Source organism: Phascolarctos cinereus, unplaced genomic scaffold, assembly GCF_003287225.1.
Source record: "Phascolarctos cinereus isolate Bilbo 61053 unplaced genomic scaffold, phaCin_HiC Scaffold_4;HRSCAF=312, whole genome shotgun sequence".
NCBI classification, from domain to species: Eukaryota; Metazoa; Chordata; class Mammalia; order Diprotodontia; family Phascolarctidae; genus Phascolarctos; species Phascolarctos cinereus.
The window spans coordinates 672,532,654-672,554,278 of NW_027555847.1; the positions used below are offsets into that span (position 1 = coordinate 672,532,654).

Genomic DNA, 21,625 nt, shown 5'->3' on the forward strand with positions numbered 1-21,625 from the left:
CTTCAAGGGGCTTACATTCTTTTTTTTTTTTAGGCAATTGGGGTTAAGTGACTTGCCCAGGGTCACACAGCTAGTTAAGTGTCAAGTGTTTGGTCTGAGGTCAAATTTGAACTCAGGTCCTCCTGACTTCAGGGCCAGTGCTGTATCCACTGCGCCACCTAGCTGAAGGGGCTTACATTCTAATGGTGTAGAAAACACGCAAATAACTACATGCATTTAAGATAGATACAGGGTAGATGGGCAGTGGGCAGCTAGGTGGTGCCATGGTGCATAGAGTCTTGTGCCTAGAGTGAGAGAGACCCAAGTTCAAATCCGGCCTCAGACACTTCCTAGCTGTATGACCCTGGGCAAGTCAGTTACCTCCTGTTTACCTCAGTTAATTGCAAACCACTCCAGTATCTTTGCCCAAAAAAACCCAAATGGGGTCACAAAGAGTCCAAGGAGACTGAACAAGTGGGAGGTACTCAGAGGGAGGACACAAGAAGTGTCACTATGTCACTGAGTCCTGGCAGAGACAGCCCTGGCTTTTTTCATTTGGGGAGACAAGGTTCCCACACCTGAAACAATGAGAGATTAACACGCAGCAGGAGGTAAATTGCATGGGGGGACAGCTGTAGGAGTATGTGCCTTTTTCTGTACACACTCCACCCATACACCTGATCTGTGTCTGATCTGGTCATCTGAGGTTTATATCTGTGCACGTGTCTTGTGTGTTTCCTTCTTTCCAGGCGTTTGGCTGTGTCTTTAAGCCAGTCTGGCTGGCTGGGTGTTTTAAGTCTGGGTCTGTGTATCCAGCCATTGTGTTCAGGTTTCTTCCGGGTGTGCATGTGTGTGCCTCTCGGACTAGGTGTATGTGTGTGTGTGTGTGTTCATGTGCACGCACTGCAGCATCCATCCAGGTGTGTCTGTTGGTGTCTATCCAGACGTGTGTCTATCACCGGATGTGCCCTTCATCGGTCCATCCAGATATGTATGTGTCAATCACTCCGCCTAGAAATGCCCATCCAAGTTGGTCCCTCGGTGTCCATCCAGGTGTGTTCCTGTGAAAATGCTCTGGCTGGATGTGTGTGTGTGTTCATCGGCCCATGCCTGTGTGTGGACATGTGCCTACGGATGTCCCTTGGGTGTGTGTCCAAGGTGTCAGTCTGCCCGAGTATATGTAAGTCCTGATGTCCGTAGGCATGCCCTGGCCGGGGTCCCGAGCCCTGGGAGGCCAGGTTGGTTCCGATGTGACTCCATCACGAGGGGTTGGGGGCGTGGGGGCGGGAGTTGCACAAAGACAGAAAGGGGAGGGGTCCGTGCCGGGCGCCCCGGAGGCAGGGGGCAGAGGGGCGGCTGGGGCGCCGGTAGGGGGGTTCAGGAAGCTCCCACCCCGCAGGAATTCGAAGTGTTCGGCCCTTATAAGGGCATTTCCACTCGCGGCCAATCCGCGGCCGGGGGCGTGGCCGGGCCCCTAACTCGGGAGCCGAGAAAGAGACGAGAGAGCGTCTTCTTGTCTGTCCTGTCCCATCCAGCCAGTCCGGTCGGCTCCCGTCCGCTCCCGGCCTGTCAGTCAGTCCCCTCCGGCCTGACCCGGCCACGCCATGAGCTCCACTCAGTTCAACAAGGGCCCGTCCTACGGCCTGTCGGCCGAGGTCAAGAACCGGGTGAGTGGCGGAGGAGGACCCCAGACAAGGATGGAGAAAAGGGGAGGGGGGCTGGTGGGAGAGGATGGCTATCCCTTGGCTTGGCTATCCCTGCCGGGTTTGGGGAGTAGCGGAGCTCGTGGTGACCTGGGGGTACCTTCTGGCCAATTTCTCCCTCCTCCTGGCTCTTCCCAGAGGAGCCTCCTCCCACCCCAAGCATCTTCTGGAGGGGGATCTGGCTTGTTATGGGCAGGACTCTCACATCTGACCCATTTGGATTCCCACTCTTCCCTTTCCAGGAAAGAGGTTTTCAACTTCCCTAGAACCCTCCCCATTCACCCATGTATCCACGTCTGAAGCTGGGACCCCTGTGTTGGGCATTTCTCGTTCCTCAGCTCCCCAGTTCCTTCTAAGAGGAATTAGAGGAGGCTAACTCGCTGTGTGACCGTAGGCAAGTCCCTTTCCTTCTTTGGGCCACGATCTCTGTATTCCAATCACTCAAATGAAGCTGGGTGAAATACTAGGTCTCTGAGGTCCTTACGGGTCTAACTTTCTGGGTTTCTATCACGATCCTATCCCGAGGCTAGAGAATGGATGGGGGGGGCGGGAAGAGGAGGACGTACGTGGGTATAGGAACTGGGGGAGAAGGTTCTCATCCTATCAGATCTGTAGGACTGAGATGTCTGGTAGCTAGTGCCCCACCCTCCCCTCCCGGAGCCACCCTACAGTAATTTCCGTTTGGCTCAGCTCTGTAGAAGGGTGTGTATTTGTATTTGTGGGGGGTGGGTGTGTGTGTGAGGAGGAATTCCCCTTAGCCAAAGCCAGCACCTGCTGGCCACCTTAAAGGGGGAGGGGAGGAGAAGAGGGGGTTCAAAAAGAGGAAGTGGGGGTGGGTGGAGTTAGCCACTGCTTCTTAGACAGAAGCCTCCTGCTCCTTCCCCATCTCCTCCTTGAAATTTAAAGGGACAGGGGTGGGATGGGGTGGAGACTCAGAGGGCATCTCAGATTCTAAACTTACCCAGAGCTTCTCTCTCTGCCTTTTTCCTCCTATCCTAACCTCCCCTTTCTGGGCCTCGGTTTGGGCTCTATAATTCCCAAACCTCAAATTCCACAATCCTAGCCCTCCAGAAAGGAGGAGGTTATAAAATTTCAGAGCTGGGAACCCTAGGATATAGAAGTTTAGAACTAGAAGGGACCTTAGAAATCATCAATTCCAACTGCCTCAATTTACAGGCTAGGAAACTGAGGCTGGGACTTGCCTCCAAATTGGAAAAGGTGGGATTAGAACCTAGCCCTCCTGATTCCTAATCTATGGCTCCTTGTGGGTATCCTTTGGTAGGGGGACAGAAAAGGAGTGATCTTTTGATTTCCATTCTCCAATCAAATGTCCAACCACGGACCTTGGTGTTTCAGGCAGCACTCTGCCAGCCACATGAATGGACACACACCTACATGTTGAGCTATTTGGGAATTTGGGAGAGGCCTGGTTGAGGTGCACTCTGGGATTGCATCATGCCCCACCTCCATGGCTGGGGTTGAGTCAGGAATGGGCATCTCAAGTGGCACCACAGAATGTGGCAACATAGCTGTTGGCAGAGCCCTTCAAGGCCCCACATGCCAGCCCGAGGGTTGGGGGAGCCCCACCAGCCTGCTTGGACATGCCTGCCCCTGCTGGCTGCCCACAGCAAACATCGAGGACCAGGATGAATCTTCTGCCTCTCAGGCATCATAGAAACAATCTAATTTCAATGGGCTATTTCTTCCCACCCCAAAGAGTGTGACTAATGTTGGGAAAGGTGGAAGAAGTGCCAAGCAGACCTTTCTTAGCCTCTGGAATACAAGAGGAGTATAAAGCCAGGGACCTGGGTGGGAGGGTAGACTAGGCCTGAGCAAATCACTCCTCACCTCTGGACCTCAGTTTGCTCTTCTGTAAAATAAAGATCTTGTTTTCTTTCAGCTCTGACCATCTGTGTTCTAAGGCCCCTCCTAGCCCTGATATCTGATGTTCTAAGTTCTCTTCCAGCTTTGACATGTTCTAAGGTCACTTCCAGCTCTGGCATTCAGTGTTATAAGGTCACCCCCCACATTCTAAATTCTCTCTTAGCTCTGACATTCTATGATCTAAGGTCCTTTCCACCTCTAACATTCTATATTCTAAGATCCCTTCCAACTTGGATACCAAAGGAATCTGTGATTCTTTGATGCCTCGTTTCTTCCTTTCTCAACACATTCCCTCCACCCTCTGACTCTAGAAGCTACATTATAACGCCTGTTCTGCAGCTGGGGAAACAGAAGGTGGCAGGCAGGGATCTTCCTGAGTTCTCTTTGAATGGACTCTCTGAAGCCAGCCTCATTTGTCTCAGGGTTCTGTGCCAACCTCTTGGGCTTCCTTGCATGACTCAGAGATGCTTCTGGAGGTGGGAAAACAGGAGACTCTGTGTGGGGAACCTCCATGATTAAAGTACAGGCTCATTTGGACAACTAGACAATCTGGGGACATTGGCCAGGACCTGATGGGGAGGGTGCCCGGGTCACTTGGTTTTTTTTGTTGGTGCAAGCTAGAAACTCTTCCTCTCCCTCGACCGCTACCTCCCTCCCCAAGTCATCCCTTTTTCAACAACATTCACTAAAGCTTAGAATCCTGGAAATCGCAAAGCTGGAAGGGCACCTAGACTAACACCTAACTGAATAACCACCCACCCCACAACATTCCTGACAACTTCTGCTTGAAATCTTCCAGGGACAGGGAGTTCACTTCTACTGAGGTGACTCCACTGTTGGACAGTTCTAATTTTTGGTTCTAAGGTCCATTCCGACACTGATTTTTTCTACCACTGACGGTCTATGTTCTAAGATCCCTTCCCACTTGGACACTTTAGAAATCTATTTTTCTCTTATATTTTATTAGCCTCTGGAGAGTATCATCAGTTAGGACAGAGGTCAAAGGCTTAGCTCTACTCCCAGTTCTATGGAATCTTCTAGAACATGATGCTAAAGGTGCTCCAAGCTACGGCGGAGACATGAGTTCTTAAGACACAGCAAAACAACCTGCTTAGAACCAGCTGAACTGCCCCCACACCTTTTTGGAGCCAACCTTTCACAGATGACACAAGGCCACGTGTGCCCAGCCCTGTGCTGGGCACCATGGGGACAACAGACTTAATAAGACCTGGCCCGTTGCCATTTGGGGGGACATTCCCAATCTGGGGTGGGGGTGGGGTGAGAGCAGACTGAGACACACTGCTACTACATGAGGTGAGAGGGCCCAGGTGCCTTAGGAGAGGGAGAAAGACAGACAGGGTCCTGTATGAGGGTGGTGAGGAGGAAGAGTTCCTTCCAGATGAGGGGGGAACAGAGAAGGCTGCCTGAAGGCAGTGGTACCTGAGGGAGAACTTGAAGGACAGGAATTAGGGGGTGGGGTAGAAATGGAGGTGGGAGGCAGTGAAAGGCACAGTGTCACAAAAGGTGTGGAGTGCCTCAAATAGCAGGCTGAGGTATTTGAGGCAGGCTGAACTATTTGAGGTACAGTGTAATAAAAGATTTGGGGTGGTGAACTAGGTGTACCTTTGGTCAACAGTTATTTGGAGAACCCCTTCTACTCCATCATCTTTTCTCCAGAGGATGCTCTCAACAGTCTGTACTGAAGGGATGGGGAGGGACAAGGAGAGGGGCCTAGCTTCACCTGGGCAGAACTCCTACTTAATGGCCCAAGAAGAGTCTCACTCTTACCCCTTCTACAGATGGAGACTTTCAGCTTCTCAACAGGACTTCCCCAGCTTGGAACTGGAAGCCCCAGGTTCAAATCCCAGCTCTTCCACTGACTGGCTGTGCAACCTTAAGCAAATTGATTAATCTTTCTGAGCCTCTGGTTCCTCTGGCTGGCTAAAAGAGCAGGCAGGACTCGATGAAGACTGCAACATCGCTTCCAGCCCTAAATGCTCTCATCCTTGTTTGGGACAGGGAGCCCACTGAGGCTGGTTTCAGGGCTACTTGGCCAGGGAGTGGTCCTGGACTCTGGTGTCCCTGCCCACTTGGTCAGCCCAGCCAGCCCCTCCAGAATGGCTTTGATGGGGCCTGTCAGGCTACTGGCAATAGAGTTGAAACCTGTGGGAACAGCTGCTCTTCATTTACAAAGAAAATAGCCAGCGCATTCTTCGCATTTTGTGGTGACAAAAGAATCTGTGGGCGGGTCTGATCTCAGGGAGAAAGCAAGGATCCTAGAGGTGATGTGGGGAGGGAGAGGAGATGGAAAAATGGATCCCAAGGAGCCAGCCTGGGGCTTCTGGGGAGGGGGAGGAAGGGCAGGCAGCTGGTGTAGGAATAGCTAGGAGCCCAGAGAAGGAGCCTGGCCCAGGACCCAAACCACCAGCCCCAGAGTTCTGGGTTCTCTTCCTCTGGGGGTCTTCAAGCAAAGGCTAGATGACCACTTGCCAGGCAAGGTGTGAAGGGGAGTCTACTTCAATAGATAACTTCTGAGGTCCCTTCCAACTGTGAGATGCTGTGACACTAAGGGACAAACCCATGAAGAGGGAGGATTGGCTGTTGGTCCAAGGGGCCCAAGGGAGGTTGTCTCAGAATCTTGGAGTGGGTGTCTGGTACCACGGCCAGAAGTGGCCACTCCAGTTGTGTGCTGTCCAAGCCCTCCCCGCCCCCACCTCCTCCAACATCCTAGAGAAAATCTTTAGCCTTCCTCAGCCTTCTCCCCTTTCCCGATTCCTTTGGGAAGATGGGAGCAGGAAGGCCGCTGCCTCGCTCTAAGGGATCACAACCCACCTTTGTGTGTCTGGAGTGGGGCAGGATCCAGTCTTCCTTTTGTGGGCTTGTCCAGAGAATCCTGGGTCTATTGCAAGCCCAGGAGGGGGAGAAGTCAGTCATCCAATGACGAAGCTAGCATTCATTTAGTGGTTACTATGTGCAGGCACTGTATTAAGCTCTGGGATACAAGGGAAGGCAAAAACATGGTCCCCGCCCTCAAGGAGCTCATTGTCTAATGGGACAGACAACTTGCAAATGGTTATATTTGTACAAAGTACCTGCCTTGTAGATGGAAGATAATCCCAGAGGGAAGATACTAGAAGGAGGCATCCCGGTGGAAGGTAAGGTTTGAGCTGCCTGGGAAGTTAGGCATATACCACAACTTGTTCAGCCATTCCCCAGTTGATGGGCATCCCCTCAGTTTCCAATTTTTTGCCACCACAAAAAGAGCTGCTGTAAATATTTTTTGTACATGTAGGTCCCTTTCCCTTTTTTATGATCTCTTTGGGATACGGACCTAATAGTGTCATTGCTGGATCACAGGGTATGCACAGTTTTATAGCCCTTTGGGTATAGTTCCAAATTACTCACCAGAATGGTTGAATCATTTCACAACTCCACCAACAATGCATTAGTGTTCCAGTTTTCCCACATCTTTTCCAATATTTATCATTTTCCTTTTCTGTCATATTAGCCAATCTGATAGGTGTGAGATGTGTATTTGATTCTAGAGGTGATCGGAAGCCACTGGATTTTATTGAGTCAGGGGTGAGGTGGTCCAACCTTTAGGAAAGTTACTTTGGCTTCTGAATGGAGGATGGATGGGATGGGGAGAGATGTGAGGCAGGCAGACCCTCCGAAAGCCTATTGCAATGATCCAGGCATGAGGGGATGAGGATCTGCCCTGTACTGCAGTGTCAGAGGAGAAAAAAAGTCAATATAATTTAATGGAAAGGTTACCAAACTCAGAGTAAGAGGTGACCTGGGTTTGAATTCTATGTCTTCCACTTAGTATTAGTTGTATGACTTTGGACAAGTCACTTCCCTTTTCTTCCCTTTCCTCATTTTCCTTATTTCATAACAACAATTCTTCCATCTCCTTCACATTATCAAATAGCTAATGTATGTAAAGAGTTTTGTAAACCATAAAGTGTGCGCTCCCTCTCTATAAGACACATATATATATGTATGTATATATGTGTGCATGCATGCGTGTGCAAGTGTATGTGTGTGTGCTATGATTTTGATCCAAAAATCTGGGTTGAGTGCTAAGGGGAGTCAGAGGGAAGCAGAGAGGACCTACAGACCACCCCAAAGCATCCCCCTCCTCATTCCTTTCCTTTCCTGGGGTTTGTGATTAATGATTAACTTATCTGGAAGACAAAAAAAAAATGAATCAGTTTTAATAGCTGCAGAAACTTTACCAGCCATGTAGTTCAACACCATCATTTTACAGGGAAGGAAACTGAGGCCCAGGATTACAGACGGTGAGCTGAAAAGAGATCTTAGAGACCAGCTAATCCAACCCCCTTGATTTTCTAGCTGAAAAATTGAAAAAGACCTACTCCGGGTGAGACATGGAAAGACATTGAACTGGAAAATGAAACTAAGATACTGTCTAGTCCAGTCTCTCCATTTTACAGAGAGGGGAACTGCTGAGGCCCTGGGAGAAAAGGAGGTCCCTGAATCACACTGAGTTAGTGGCCGAGTCAGGACTCAAATCCAGGACTCTTGACCCAGCTTGTATTGCCTTTGTAGATGGACAGAGTGCTGGGCATATAGTTAGGAAAACCTCCTCTCCAATATGATCTCAGACACATACTAACTTTAGAAGAGGGAATTCAAAGGTCTTCTGGTCCAACTGATTCTTTTTTCAGGTGAAGAAACTAAGGCTTGGAAGACTTTAGATGACTTGCTCAAGGTCACACAGGTGATAAATAATAGCAAACATTTATATAGCACCGACTGTGTACTAGGCAATATGCTAAGTGCTTTACAATTATTATCTAATTTGATCCTCACAACCCAGTGTTGTTATTATCCCCATTGTACAGATGGCAGAATTCAAAAGATTCCAAGTCCATTCTTCTTTCCTCTACCTCGTCATGGCCTTCGTGCCCCGCCCCCCCATTAGTGGCATCAAGGTCTCTAGGCCCCCTCCCTCTGTGCCATCTGAGCTACACAGTCCTGGGGGCATCAGGTAGATCCTGGAACCTAGCCTGCTTTTGTGCTGCTGGGCCTGAGGCAGCTTCAGGCCTAAGTCCTGCTTTCTTAGCTTTTTTTGCGTGTGGGGATCAGGAAGCAGGCCCCATTTCGGGAGCACTGCCTCCTCCCCTGCTCCTTCAGGGCCCCTACCCCACCCTTGAGTCTCAGACGCTGCTTTCTCCTCAAGGCCAGGCGCATGCCCACGTACTCAGGTAATCTCTGGAGTGCACTGCTTTGCCCATGGGCCAGCCAAGGCTTCCCCATGGTATGGTGGAATATATGGGAGGGGCAGGAGTCTGGAGATTCAGGAACAAGTCTCCACCTAGCAATTATCAGATCTGGTTCCCTTGTCTCTCGTTGGAAGGCACTAGAGCCGCCATCCAGCGCCTCTCACACTCAGAAAGGTTCCTCAGTCTAAAGCCCCCACGCCACGATTGGCGTCAGTGTAGCAAGGCATACAAGGCTTGAACCCAAGGCCAGAGAGCCCAAGTTACCCAGCATCCCACGGATAGCAGGGATCAAAGGCAGGATGCACTCCAGAAATGCATCTTAGTTGGTTGATTGCTCGATTGAACTAAGAGAAGTGGGTGGGAGCTTCCGGGGGGCAGATTTTGACTCTTAGGAAGGAAAGTTTCCTAACAGTGTTGTCTAAAAATTGGAATAGAATCCCTTTTAAGGTAGAGAGTTCCCTGTCTTTGAGGGTATTCAAGTATGTGCTGAATGATCACTTGTCCAGGATGTTATAGAGGAAGTTCCCATTTAATTCGATTCAGCAAACTTTTTTTTTCAAGCTGTGGCTCTGTGCTGGGCATTATACTAGGCACTGGACACACACAGACAAAAACTCACTTTTTTTCTGCTTTTCTTTGTTTCCTCAGCACTAGTATAGTGCCTCAATCATAGCAATTGATTAAGTAATGTTTGTTGACTGACTGACTACATTTTACTGTTTGAGTATACTAGTAAGTGGTGGGAGGTCCCTTCCAGCTTTGAGATTCCAGGGGTCTAGATTCTGCCTAGGAGCTGCCTCTCCTTCCTCCTCTGCCACTAATTAGCTTTGTGACCTTGATCAAACCATTTCCCCCCATTCCCTTCTCTGAACTTTGATTTTTATCATCTGTAAAATGGGCAGAATAATTTCATCTTTGTCCTGTCCTGAGCAGCTGAATGAGAGAGGAAAAAATGGATACCGAAGTGGTCGGCAAGTCTGAAAGGACTTTGTAAAGAGTGGAGCAGTACAGGCGTATAAGGAATTATGATGAGTATTCATTGCTTTGAGGTCATGGGATGCAGACCTGGAGGGGAACTTCAGGGTTATCTCATCCAACCCCCTCACTGGACAGATGAGGAAGCTGAGGCCCAGGGGGGAAGTGACTTGGCCCACATCACCCACAGAGAAATAGCAAAGCTCCTGTTTGCCCCCACTAAGCAAAGTGGAAAACAGGCAAAGACATTGGTTCTACCTGCACAACATCCCTCCCATCCATCCTTCCCTTTCTCCCCAATGACACAACCATCACCCTTGTTCCGAGTTTGATCGTCTGTCCTCAAGGCTACCATAACAGCCTCCTAATTGGTCCTCCTCTTCAGTCTTTTTCTTTAATAATTCATCCCCTCTACAGATGCCAAAATGATTTTCCTAAGCCACAGCTCTGACCATGTTAACTCCCCTACTCAAAAACCTTCAATGGCTCCCTATTGTTGCCTCTAGGAGAAACGACAAACCCCCTAGCCTGGGATTTGCAGCGTCTAGGACCTGGTGGCGGTCTCCCTTTCTGACTTATTCCACGCTGTTGTCCTTCAAGCTCTCTCTATTGCAGTCCAAATGAACTACTAACAACATCCCAAATTCTGTGCTTCTTGCCTCCACACATTAGGACCAGTTGTCTGCCATATCTTCTTTTTCTTTTTTTTTGGCTAGGCAGTGGGGTTAAGTGACTTGCCCAGGGTCACACAGCTAGTAAATGTCAAGTGTCTGAGGTCAGATTTGAACTCAGGTCCACCTGACTCCAGGGCCGGTGCTCTATCCCCTGCGCCACCTAGCTACCCCTAGTTGTCAGCCATATCAAGGGGAACGTGCTCTCCCTCCCCACCTGCCCATCTTTGAGTCCTTGTCTCCAGGCAAGGCTCAATTCAGAGGCCACCTCCTCCAGGAAGCCCTCTTGCCCCTCTCCCTTTCTCAGTTTCGTTTGTGTAATGAGACAACTGGCCAATGAGTGCTGAAGGGGGCAGCTGCACTTGGACTAATCATAAATTTAGAGGAGGAAGGGACCTCACATACCATCTGGTCCATATCCCTCATCTGAAGGATGGGGAAATGGTGGACACAGGGAGATTAAAGGGCTTGTCCAAAGTGACCCAGGTAGTAAGTGGCAAAGCTGGGGTTGGTATTGAGGCCATCCGGATCCAGCCTCCTTTCCACTGTACTGAGCTGCCTTTTATGTTGTATGGGCCCAGTGGAACATAAGCTTAGCACAGTGCCTGGCACACAATAGGTGCTTAATAAATGTTTATTGGATTGAATGGAAAGATTTTGTATTAGAGATCATCTAATCTGGACTTCTCATTTTACATAGGAGAAAAATCAGGCACGAAGAGTTTTAGTACATTGTTCTGGGTTATTGGGGGGGAGAGGGAAGGGAAGTATGTAACAGAGACAGAATTTGAACCTGGATCCTTTGACTCTAAATTCAGTACTCTTTCCATTACCCAAGGTCATTATTAGGCTAGTAGAAAATTTGGAGCTGGAGCAGGAATGACTTGATGTTAATAGGAATGTAAAATTTAGAACCATAAGGGACTTTGTAGGTCATGTAATCCAATCCCTTCATTTTACAAATGGGGAAACTGAGACCCTAAATGGTTGGGACTCACCTGAGCTTCCTGCCAAGGATGGGCCCGGGAATCTTAAGCTTCCAGCCTAACTTTTCCCCATGCTTTAGGGCCAAATACAGTCCTAACAGTATGGCCTGGGCCTTTCTTCTTAGCTCCAGTCCAAGTATGACCCACAGATGGAAGGCGAGCTGAGGGGCTGGATCGAGGGTCTCACCGAACTCAGCATTGGGCCAGACTTCCAGAAGGGACTCAAAGATGGCGTCATCCTATGCACGTGAGTAAGCACTGGGGCTGGGGCATTGGAGGGACAGGGGAGGGATTCAGGGAGGAGCCCCAGTGCCTACATCCCTATTCCAGATGATAGGGTGCCTTGAAGAGGGGTCTGCAACTCAAGGTCTGGCTTGCCTCTGACCTAGAATTTGTAGACTCATCAGACCTAGAACAATGTCAGAGCTATAGAAACATCAGAGCTGGAAGAGACTTTGGAGCAGAGAAGAGAAAGTTAGAGCTGGGAGGGCCTTTAGAACACAAACTGTCACAGATAGGAGGGCCTTAGAACATGGAATGTCAGAGCTGGGTGGGCCCTTAGAAGCCAGGATGTCAGAGCAGGGAGGGCCCTTAGAACACAGAATGTCAGAGCTGGGAGGGCTCTTAGAACATAGAATGTCAGGGCTGGGAGGGCCGTTAGAACCCAGGATGTCAGAACTGGTAGGGCCCTTAGAACCCAGGATGTCAGAGCTGGGAGGGCCCTTAGAACCCAGGATGTCAGAGCTGGGAGGGCCGTTAGAACCCAGGAGGTCAGAACTGGGAGGGCTCTTAGAACACAGGAGGTCAGAGCTGGGAGGGCCCTTAGAACACAGGATGTCAGAGCTGGGAGGGCCGTTAGAACCCAGGAGGTCAGAACTGGGAGGGCTCTTAGAACCCAGGATGTCAGAGGGAGGGCTGTTAGAAACCAGGATGTCAGAACTGGGAGGGCCCTTAGAACCCAGGATGTCAGGCTGGGAGGGCCCTTAAATAACATTAGTGCCTGCTGGGATAGGCACTAATATGATCACTATTCCTCCTTCCTTTTTACCCCTCCCTTGGTACTATCCCTCCAGTCTCATGAACAAACTGCAGCCTGGCTCCGTGCCCAAGATTAATCGCTCCCAACAAAACTGGCATCAGGTGAGATGGTCCTGGGATACCCCCAGGGGAAAGAGAGGGACTAGTAACCCAGTCACTTGTCCTGACACTCCCCTTCCCCCTCCAATGAAGGATCTTCCAGGCTCCTAGCTTAGTGCCTAGTGTGCCACAGCAGAAGGGCAGAGAATCAGAAGGGGAGGGGCAGGCTCAAACACTCACATGGGGAGCCCCAGAACTCTGCTCAGTTCTGTTTCTTATCTTCTGCCTCTTCCCCCTCCTGATCAGCTGGAGAATCTCTCCAATTTCATCAAGGCCATGGTCAATTATGGCATGAACCCCGTGGATCTTTTTGAAGCCAACGACCTCTTTGAAAGTGGGAATATGACCCAGGTTCAAGTGTCACTTCTGGCCCTGGCTGGCAAGGTAAGACACCCCTTCAGGGGAGCACACATCCGGGTCTGAATTTGTTCCCTGCTCAAGAAAATGGGGATCCTAGAAGTTTGGAAAGGAAAGAGGCCAAGTGACAAAAAGTCCTAGGTTGGGGAAAACTGTTAGCTGTGGTCATATATCTGCCACCAACTTGCTGTGTGACCTTGGATAACTTATTTCATCCCTCTGGGCCTCAATAATCTGATTGCTTACTATCTAACTCTGCGTACCTACGTGGCTGTCCTGTCTTCCTAACGGGATTGTAAATGCTTTGGATTCTAGAACCTTGTCTTGTTCTAATGTCAGTCTCTCCCTCAGCACCTAGGACAGGGTCTGACACACAGAAGGTAAATGTTTATTGAATTAAATTAAGTTGAAGAGAATGGACATCATTGAATTAGATGGTCTTTAAAAAAGGTTTTAATTCATTTTTAAAATTTTGAGCTTCAGCTGGGTATGGAAATCTATGTTACCCTACAGGAAAATAGGGGAAGAAGGAGACAAGAGAGCAAGGAATGATAGAGAGGAGGGCAGATTAGGAAAGGGGGTAATCAGAAGCAAATACTTTTGAGGAGGGACAGAGTCAAAAGAAAGAATAGAATAAATGGGGGGGCAGGGTAGGATTAAGGGAAATAGAGTTAGTTTTTCACAACATGACTACTATGGAAGTGTTTTGCATAACTGCACATGTATAACCCATATTGAGTTGCTTGCCTTTTCAATGAGGGAGGGTGTGGAAGGAGGAAGGGAGAAAATTTGTAACCCAAAGTTTTAAAAACACATGTTTAAAAAAAATGTTTTCACATGCAACTGGGAAATAAGAAATACAGGAAATGGGGTATAGAAATCTATCCTGCCCTATAGGAAAGTAGAAGAGGAAGGGGATAAGAGAAGGGGGGGAGAGATAGAAGGGAGGGCAGACTAGGGGAAGGAATATTCAGAATGTATGCCATCTTGGGGTGGGGGTAGGGGCGAGATGAAAATTTGAAACTCAAAATCTTGTGGAAGTAAATGTTGAAAACTAAAAATAAATAAAATTTTTTAAAAAGAACAAAAAAAATAATACCAGTCACATATACATCAGTGTTGTTTTGAGATTCAAAGGAGCTTTGAGAAAGCTTTGAATAAAAGAAGCTCTATAAATGCAAAAAAACCCAAACAAACAAATTTTGAGCTCCAAATTCTCTCTCTCCTTCTAGCCCCTCTCCCACCCATTGAGAAGGCAAGCAATATGAGACCCATTATACATGTGAAATCACATAAAATATATTTCTATGTTAGGCATGGAGCAAAAAAAAAAAATGAAAGATGGCCTTTCAGGAATGTTCTAATGCTAGAATTCTATGTTTTGTGTTCTAAGGATCTGCTTAACTCAGACATTCTAAGGACCCTTAGAATAGAAATTCAGATCTGGAAGGAGACTTAGAACACAAGACACAGAATGTCAGAACTGAGAGGGCCCTTAGAACATAGAACATCTAGGGGCCCTCTCAGCTCTGATATTCTGTGTCCTATATTCTAAGGTTCCTTCCATTATTTGAATATATGTAATAATATATATTATGTAATATATAATATATATTATACACACATATATATCTACATATACATAAACATATATCTATATATCACATATACATAGAATATATGTATATAGAATAATATATAATGTGTATATATATTTAGTAAATAGTATTTTATTTTTCCATTTACATGTAAAGACAGTTTTCAACGTTCATTTTTGTAAGATTTTGAGTTCCAAATTTTTCTCCCTCCTTCCCTTCCTTCCCCTCTCCCCAAGATAGCAAGCAATCTGATATAGGATAGACATGACATTCTGTGTTCTCAAGGCCCTCTCACTTGTGATGTTCTACATTGAGGTCCTTCCAGCTTTAACATTCTGTGCCCTGTTTTCTAAGGTCTCTCTCGATCTTTATACTCCATGTGCTAAAGTTCTTTCAACTCCAGTATTCTGTGTTCTATGTTCCAAAGCCTTTCCTGGCTCTGACGTGCTGTGTCCTAGGATTAGAAGGCAGAATGTTGAAGGTAGTAGAGGAGGCTCCTAACATTTGGTCCTCTTCCTACTTTGACTGAGCTGGGAGCAGGAGATGGAGGTGGTAGAGGTGGTGGAGCAGAATCATTTTAAGCTCTGAGACTGGAGCTTTCAGGGGCTCGATCTCTTCTAACCACCCTTTCCTAATCCCTTTTCTTCATCACTGTTCTTCCTGGCCAGGCCAAGACAAAAGGGCTACAGAGTGGCGTGGATATTGGGGTCAAGTACTCAGAGAAGCAAGAGCGAAACTTTGATGACGCCAAGTTGAAGGCTGGACAGTGTGTTATTGGCCTCCAGGTATGAGATGGGGCTAGCCTGAAGCGCCTTCACCCTGGATGCCTGTCCTCAGGGTGGGGCTCCTAGGCCTGACAGAAGGGCTTGGTGAGTGTTGCCCAAGTCTCCCCAGTCTGGCACCCCCTCTCCCAGTCTTGGAGGGAGCAGAGCTTGGGGACATGGGCCCAGGAATCCAGATGGCATTGGGCCTGGCTGCTCAGCTCTGCTTATCCTGAACAGAGCCATCACCAATCTCTAGGTGGCCCATAGGTCCCATTTCCTTCCTCATTCCTTGATCTTGTAAATTTCAGTCTGATTTCTAATCCTTAGGAGCCTGGGTGAATTTGAAGGGTCCAAAGAAAGCCACTTTTCTCTTCCACTTCCATTTCCAAATCTCACCCACAGCACCTGAAATGCCTGGTTGACCCGTCATTCCTTTGAGTTCACCATTGCTCCCTGAAAATTCAAGTTTCCCTTTGAGAGAGATAATATGTGAAGGGAAGGAGTTTATCAGAAATGTTCCTTCCCAGTAACAGGAGAGAAGGACAGTGTGATTCCTGGGAACCCTGAGGGTGACGGTACAAAGGAAAGAGAAAAGGGAGATGAAACAGGGAGATATTCAGAAGGAGAGTAAGGATGCTTCACGTGGGGAAAGAGATGGGAGTAATGTTCCAAGGGGAATGTGAAGGGAGGGAGCTACCTAAGGTGAGGTTAGATGGTACCCAGAGGAAGTTAGGTTGGGAGATTTTCAGTGGAAGATACAAATGGGGTTGCCAAGTAAGTGTGTGTGTGTGTGTGTGTGTGTGTGTGTGTGTGTGTGTGTGTGGTGTGTGTGAGAGAGAGAGAGAAGAAGGAGGAGAAGGAGAAGGAGAAGAAGGGAGGGGAAAGGAGAGGGGAGAGAGCACGGGGGATGCTGGATATGCGGCCCAGGAGACACACTTGGATGGCTTCCCCATTTTGCTCTGGCCAGACCCTGTCTGCAAGTCAGATACCTTCCTTCTCCTGGAAATTCTACCCAAGTAGGAAACCCATGGAAGTTACAGGGGTTAAGCAGGGCTCTTGTGTGGGAGACGAGCTCTCAGGGCCTCAGCCAAGAGTGTGAGCCCTAGCTTCCAGGCAGCAGATGATGGACCACTGGTACCCTAATGACCCTACTTCCTTCTGACCATAGATGGGCACCAATAAATGCGCCAGCCAGTCAGGCATGACAGCCTATGGTACCCGGAGACACCTGTATGACCCTAAGAACCAAATTCTGGCCCCTATGGACCACTCAACAATCAGCCTGCAGATGGGGACCAACAAGTGTGCCAGTCAGGTGAGTGGGAACTTCTAGGGCTCTGAAATGGGAGAGAGGAGCACCACAAGTAGGGCAGTACAATGGTTAGGGCAGTGGTAGCTGGAAGACCCAGGTTCCAGGATAAGCTCAGAGGTCTCCACTCTGGACTTTAGAAGGAACACCGGCATGCAAAGAGCCCTGAATTTGGAGTCTTCACTGTGATTTGGACTCGCTGTGTAACCTTGGGTTGTAAAGTGAAGGCAGCAGCTGGTCTTGGAGAAGATGACCATGAGGTCGGCAAAAGAGTTGGATGTAAAGTCAGAGGACCTGGTTGTGCTTTTTATTTACTTGCTACGGGGCTTTCATAAAGCCCCTTCCCCTCTCTGTGCCTCAGTTTTCTTCTCTGTGCAATGAAGGGGTTAGACTAGAAAGTCTCTAAGGTGTCTTCCAGCTCTGACATTCTGTAACCACAAGAATTCTTCCCCTCTATTGGAGCTTTCTGGCTTTGGGTCCTATTCATGGCAGGGGAGCCGGGGCTGGAGCCCTAAGCTTCCAAACTGGTTCCTATCCCTTTAAGAAGGGATGAAGGTTAGGGTGGAAATAAAGCCGAGTTCTCTAAGCCTGCTGGGCTGGTTAGAGCTGGTTCTTTGACGCCAGCCAGCCACTCCCTCCAGCTCTTGTTTCCTGAAGTGGGGGGTAGGGATCACTCTACACCCAACAGGTGGGCTCAAACCTGTCAGTTACCAAGTAACTGAGCAAAGCATCCAGGGGCTCACTCAGTCAGAACTTAGGAGCGGCTGATCCAAATTCAGGGCTGCCAGGTCTGGGGGTGAGCCCTGCCTCTGTCACTGTCTCATCTGGGCCTTAGTTTCCACATCTGGAAAATGGGTATGATAATAACTTGCACTACTGCCTACCTCACAGGCCATTGCCCTGAAATGCCAATGAGATGATGAAAGCAATAACTCATAAAGTGCTATATTCATGTCAACTTATTATTGAGCCCTAGAATGTCAGAGCTGGGAAGGTCCTTGGAACAGACAATGTCAGGGCTGGAAGGGCCCTTAGAACAAAGGAATGTCAGAGCTGGGAGGGCCCTTAGAACAAAGGAATGTCAGAGCTGGGAGGGCCCTTAGAACAAAGGAATGTCAGAGCTGGGAGGGCCCTTAGAACAAAGGAATGTCAGAGCTGGGAGGGCCCTTAGAACAAAGGAATGTCAGAGCTGGGAGGGCCCTTAGAACAAAGGAATGTCAGAGCTGGGAGGGCCCTTAGAACAAAGGAATGTCAGAGCTGGGAGGGCCCTTAGAACGAAGAAATGTCAGGGCTGGGGGGGCCCTTAGAACGAAGGAATGTCAGAGCTGGGGGGGCACTTAGAACACAAAATATAGAATATCAGAATTGGAATAGGTCTTAGAACATATTTTAAAACTAGAAGAGTCCATAAAACATAGAGCATTGCAGGAGGAATAATAATAGCTCGTATTTATTTGTGCTTTAAGCACCTGACATATATCCTCTCATTCGATCCTCACAACAATCTATGAGTTTGGTGCTAGCATTACACTAATCTTACAGATGGGGAAAATAAGAAGGTTCAGTGACTTGCCCAGGGTCACACAGCCAGTGTCAAAGACAGGATTGGAACTGGGGTCTTCCACCCTGCAAGTCTGGTGCCCTAGCCACTGCACCACCTTCGGAAGGGCCTTAGAACTCAGAATTTCCAATGTGTGAATGTAGAATATCATAGCTGCATCGGGGGAAGGAGTGGGGGAACCTTGGAGTACATAGGGTCAGATTTGGGAGGGACCTCAATTAATAAACCAGAAAGTCAATAAGCATTTATTAATTGCTTACACTGTGCTAAGAGACTGGAATACAAAGAAAGGAAAAAAAAAGTCCCTCCCCTCAGAGAGCTTATGTTCTAATGGAGGAGATATGTAGATAACGCTGTACATTCAAGATATAAGCAGATCTGGTAGAAGGCATTCTCAGTGGGAAAGGCACTAGTGGGGGTGGGGTGAAGACTTGGGGGCCAGAAAAATGGGTCAGAGAAAGTCTTCCTGCAGAAGGTGAGAGTTGAGGAGAGTCTTGGAAGAGCCAGAAGGGCGAGGAGAGAAAGCACAGCAGGCATGGGAAACAGCCTGTTCAAATGCACAGAGAGAGGAGAGGGCATGTCTGGCTGGAAGAACTGCAGGGAGGTCAGGATCACTAGAGATAGCTAGAATGTGAAGGAGAGCCTGGAAAGGTAGAAAGGAGCTGGATCATGAGAACTTCAGCGAATCAGGGATGGAGTGAGGACCGGGGTTGACCCATTGCTCCCGGAAGATGGAGTGTGCTGGGGGCCAGGCTGGAGAGGGTCCAGATGGACAAGGACCTGGGGGAGTCCCAGGACTGCGGAGCCTGAATTCCTTTCCCCATCCTCCTTCCAGGTTGGCATGACAGCCCCAGGCACCAGGCGGCACATCTACGATACCAAGATGGGCACAGACAAGTGCGACAACACCTCCATGTCCCTGCAGATGGGTTATACCCAGGGTGCCAACCAAAGCGGGCAGGTGTTCGGGCTGGGGCGACAGATCTATGATCCCAAATACTGTCCCCAAGGTCCCACTGGAGATGGGCCAGGGGCAGGCCCAGGGGACAGCCCTAGCACTGTGGAGCCACCTGAGTACCACTATTACCGGGAAGAAGAGGGGTATTGAGACCGAGGGCCCCTCCCAACCTCCTCTCCCCTCCCTCATCCTCCCCCTTTTCCTTATTCTCACCCCCTTGTGCTCTCTGATTTTTGTCTTATGCTGGGGGTATTTTGTTCCCGTCTGAGCTCTCTCTTTGACTCACCCTGTGGCCCTGGGCAAGTCTCTGGGCCTCGGCTTCTCTATCTGTCAGATGAGGGGGCCAGGACTGGCTGCCTAAGGGGTCCCCTCCAGCACTGATGTTGTATGGCTCTGTGTATTTGAGCGCCTCATCTCCTGAGCAGAGAGCCAAGGGCTTCTCAACAGGGGTGTGTGTGGGCTTGGGGGATTGTGAAGTGGGAATCCTTCTCATCCCCTCCCATCTACACCCTTGCCCCAGACCAGGCCTCACTGTCTCTTCATCTCTTCCTGACCCCCTCTGGGTTGAACCTGGGCCCTGGGGATGAAGGTTTGGCAGGAGGAGGAGGAAAACAGGGCCACCATAGCATTTCCTGTCAATGGTGAGCTTTCTTCTTCCTGCTTCTGAGGTTGGCCGGTGGTTTCCTCACCCGCTACAAAAGATGTTGAAAAATAAAGTTCTTCCGGGGGGGAGGGGCAAGAGTGGCAGCTTCCTTTCTTTCTCCTCCACTCATGCCCTTTTCCACAGGAGCAGGTGAGCTCCAGCCTCCCCTTCAGCCTAAAACCTCTTAACACAATAAGGGACCAGAGTCTGGTTTTAACTTAATGTAAAAAGAAAGACTCCAAACAAAAGATACTTTGTATTTCTGAAGGTGGAAGCTAGCAGCTCCAGCTCTTTCTGTCTGAGCCCCATCACAGTCCAGGGCTGACTCTCCTGGGCCCCTCCACCTTCCCCACCCTACCCCACTCTACCAGGCAAAGCCCCTTTTTCAGACTGGATCAGCTGCCTTCCTTCTTGAACACTGCACAGTGGCCTTGGTGGTCTGGGCCAGGTCAGCCTGGGTCAGGTCAGCCTGGGTCAGGGGGGCTTTCCTGGGAGAGGCATCCCGTCAGCCCTTGGGGTCTGGGAGAAGGACCTGGAAATAATGTGAAATGGTGATGTGGGAACACAGACAATAAACACATTCTTTGTTTAAGAAATGAAGATGAAGGTAATGTCTGATGCTCAAGGAGTCTGGGCAAGGCATGAACTGGGAGGTCCTGGGGTGTCCTGGCCAGTGGATCCTGCTGGGCACACAGTGGGGGTTAAAGGTCTGTTTCTGGGGCTGAGTGCTTGTCCTGGTGAACAATGGACTCCCCTCTGCCCGCTCCCTTTAGTTCATTCATTTAGCAAACATTTATTAAATACCTGCTGGATATGGGCTCAGGCATACTCACTGGGAGATAGACCCCAATCAGTCAATCAATAATCATTCATTAAGTGCCTACTATGTGACAAGTACAATGAATGAGACAATCTTCACTCGCAAGCCTATAAACATTTATTACAGCATAAATATAAAGTTAACAAATACCCATTTATATTTTACACACACATACAGAATCATTAAATTCTCTACCAATGAAGGCTTCATGCATAAGGTGGTACCTGAGCTGCACAGAGAGAGAGAGAATGAGGCATAGATGAGGCGGGAGGGCATTCCAGGCAGGGGAGAGAGAGAAGGGTAGCTTAGCTGGACTGCAGAGCAGGGAAGGGGTATTTATGTACAGTGAGGTTGAAAAGATAGACTGCGGTCAGGTTATGAGGGGTTTTATTTTTTTAAATATGATTTTTTCCCCAATTATATGTAAAGACAATTTTTAGCATTCATTTTTACAAAATTTTAAGTCCCAAATTTTTCTCCCTCCTTCCCAATTTTATATAGGTTATATGTGTGTAATCATGTAAAATATATTTCCATATTACTCAATTGTGAAAGAAGAAACAGACCAAAAGGAACAAAACCACGAAAAAAATAAAGTGAAAATAGGATGCTTCGATCTGCATCCAGAGTCCATCAGTTCTTCCTCTGGATGTGAATAGCGTTTTCCATCACAGTCCTTTCGAATTGTCTTGGATCACTGTGTTGCTGAGAAGAGCTAAGTCATTCATAGTTGATCATCACACAATGTTGCTGTTACTGTGCACAATGTTCTCCTGGTTCTGCTCATTTCACTTTGTATCAGTTTGTGCAAATCTTTTCAGGTTTTTCTGAAATCCTTCTGCTCATCATTTCTTACAGCACAATATTATTCCATCGCATTCATATATCACAGCTTGTTCAGCCGTTCCCCAGTTGATGGGCATCCCCCAATTTCCAATTTTTTGCCACCACAAAAAGAGCTGCTATAAATATTTAATTTTTATTTAATATAAATATTAAATGCCAAACAGAGAAGCAAATTTGAGTCTAGA

At 48.4% G+C, this 21,625-nt stretch overlaps 1 protein-coding gene across 1 annotated transcript; it reads left to right on the top strand.

The window, feature by feature from the left end:
• Positions 1-1,449: 1,449 nt before the first annotated feature.
• Positions 1,450-20,374, top strand: CNN2 (calponin 2). Its single transcript, XM_020969316.2, has 7 exons — positions 1,450-1,646; positions 11,573-11,694; positions 12,521-12,587; positions 12,831-12,968; positions 15,208-15,324; positions 16,472-16,618; positions 19,009-20,374. The coding sequence occupies exons 1-7, from the start codon at positions 1,584-1,586 to the stop codon at positions 19,279-19,281; spliced, it is 927 nt and encodes a 308-aa protein (XP_020824975.1). The 5' UTR covers positions 1,450-1,583; the 3' UTR covers positions 19,282-20,374.
• The last annotated feature ends 1,251 nt before the right edge of the window (positions 20,375-21,625 follow it).

Coding starts and splice junctions, on each gene's coding strand:
- CNN2 (XM_020969316.2), top strand. CDS start 1,584: ATGAGCTCCACTCAGTTCAACAAGGGCCCGTCCTACGGCCTGTCGGCC. Junction 1,647..11,572: donor CGGCCGAGGTCAAGAACCGG/GTGAGTGGCGGA, acceptor CTTTCTTCTTAG/CTCCAGTCCAAGTATGACCC. Junction 16,619..19,008: donor CCAACAAGTGTGCCAGTCAG/GTGAGTGGGAAC, acceptor TCCTCCTTCCAG/GTTGGCATGACAGCCCCAGG.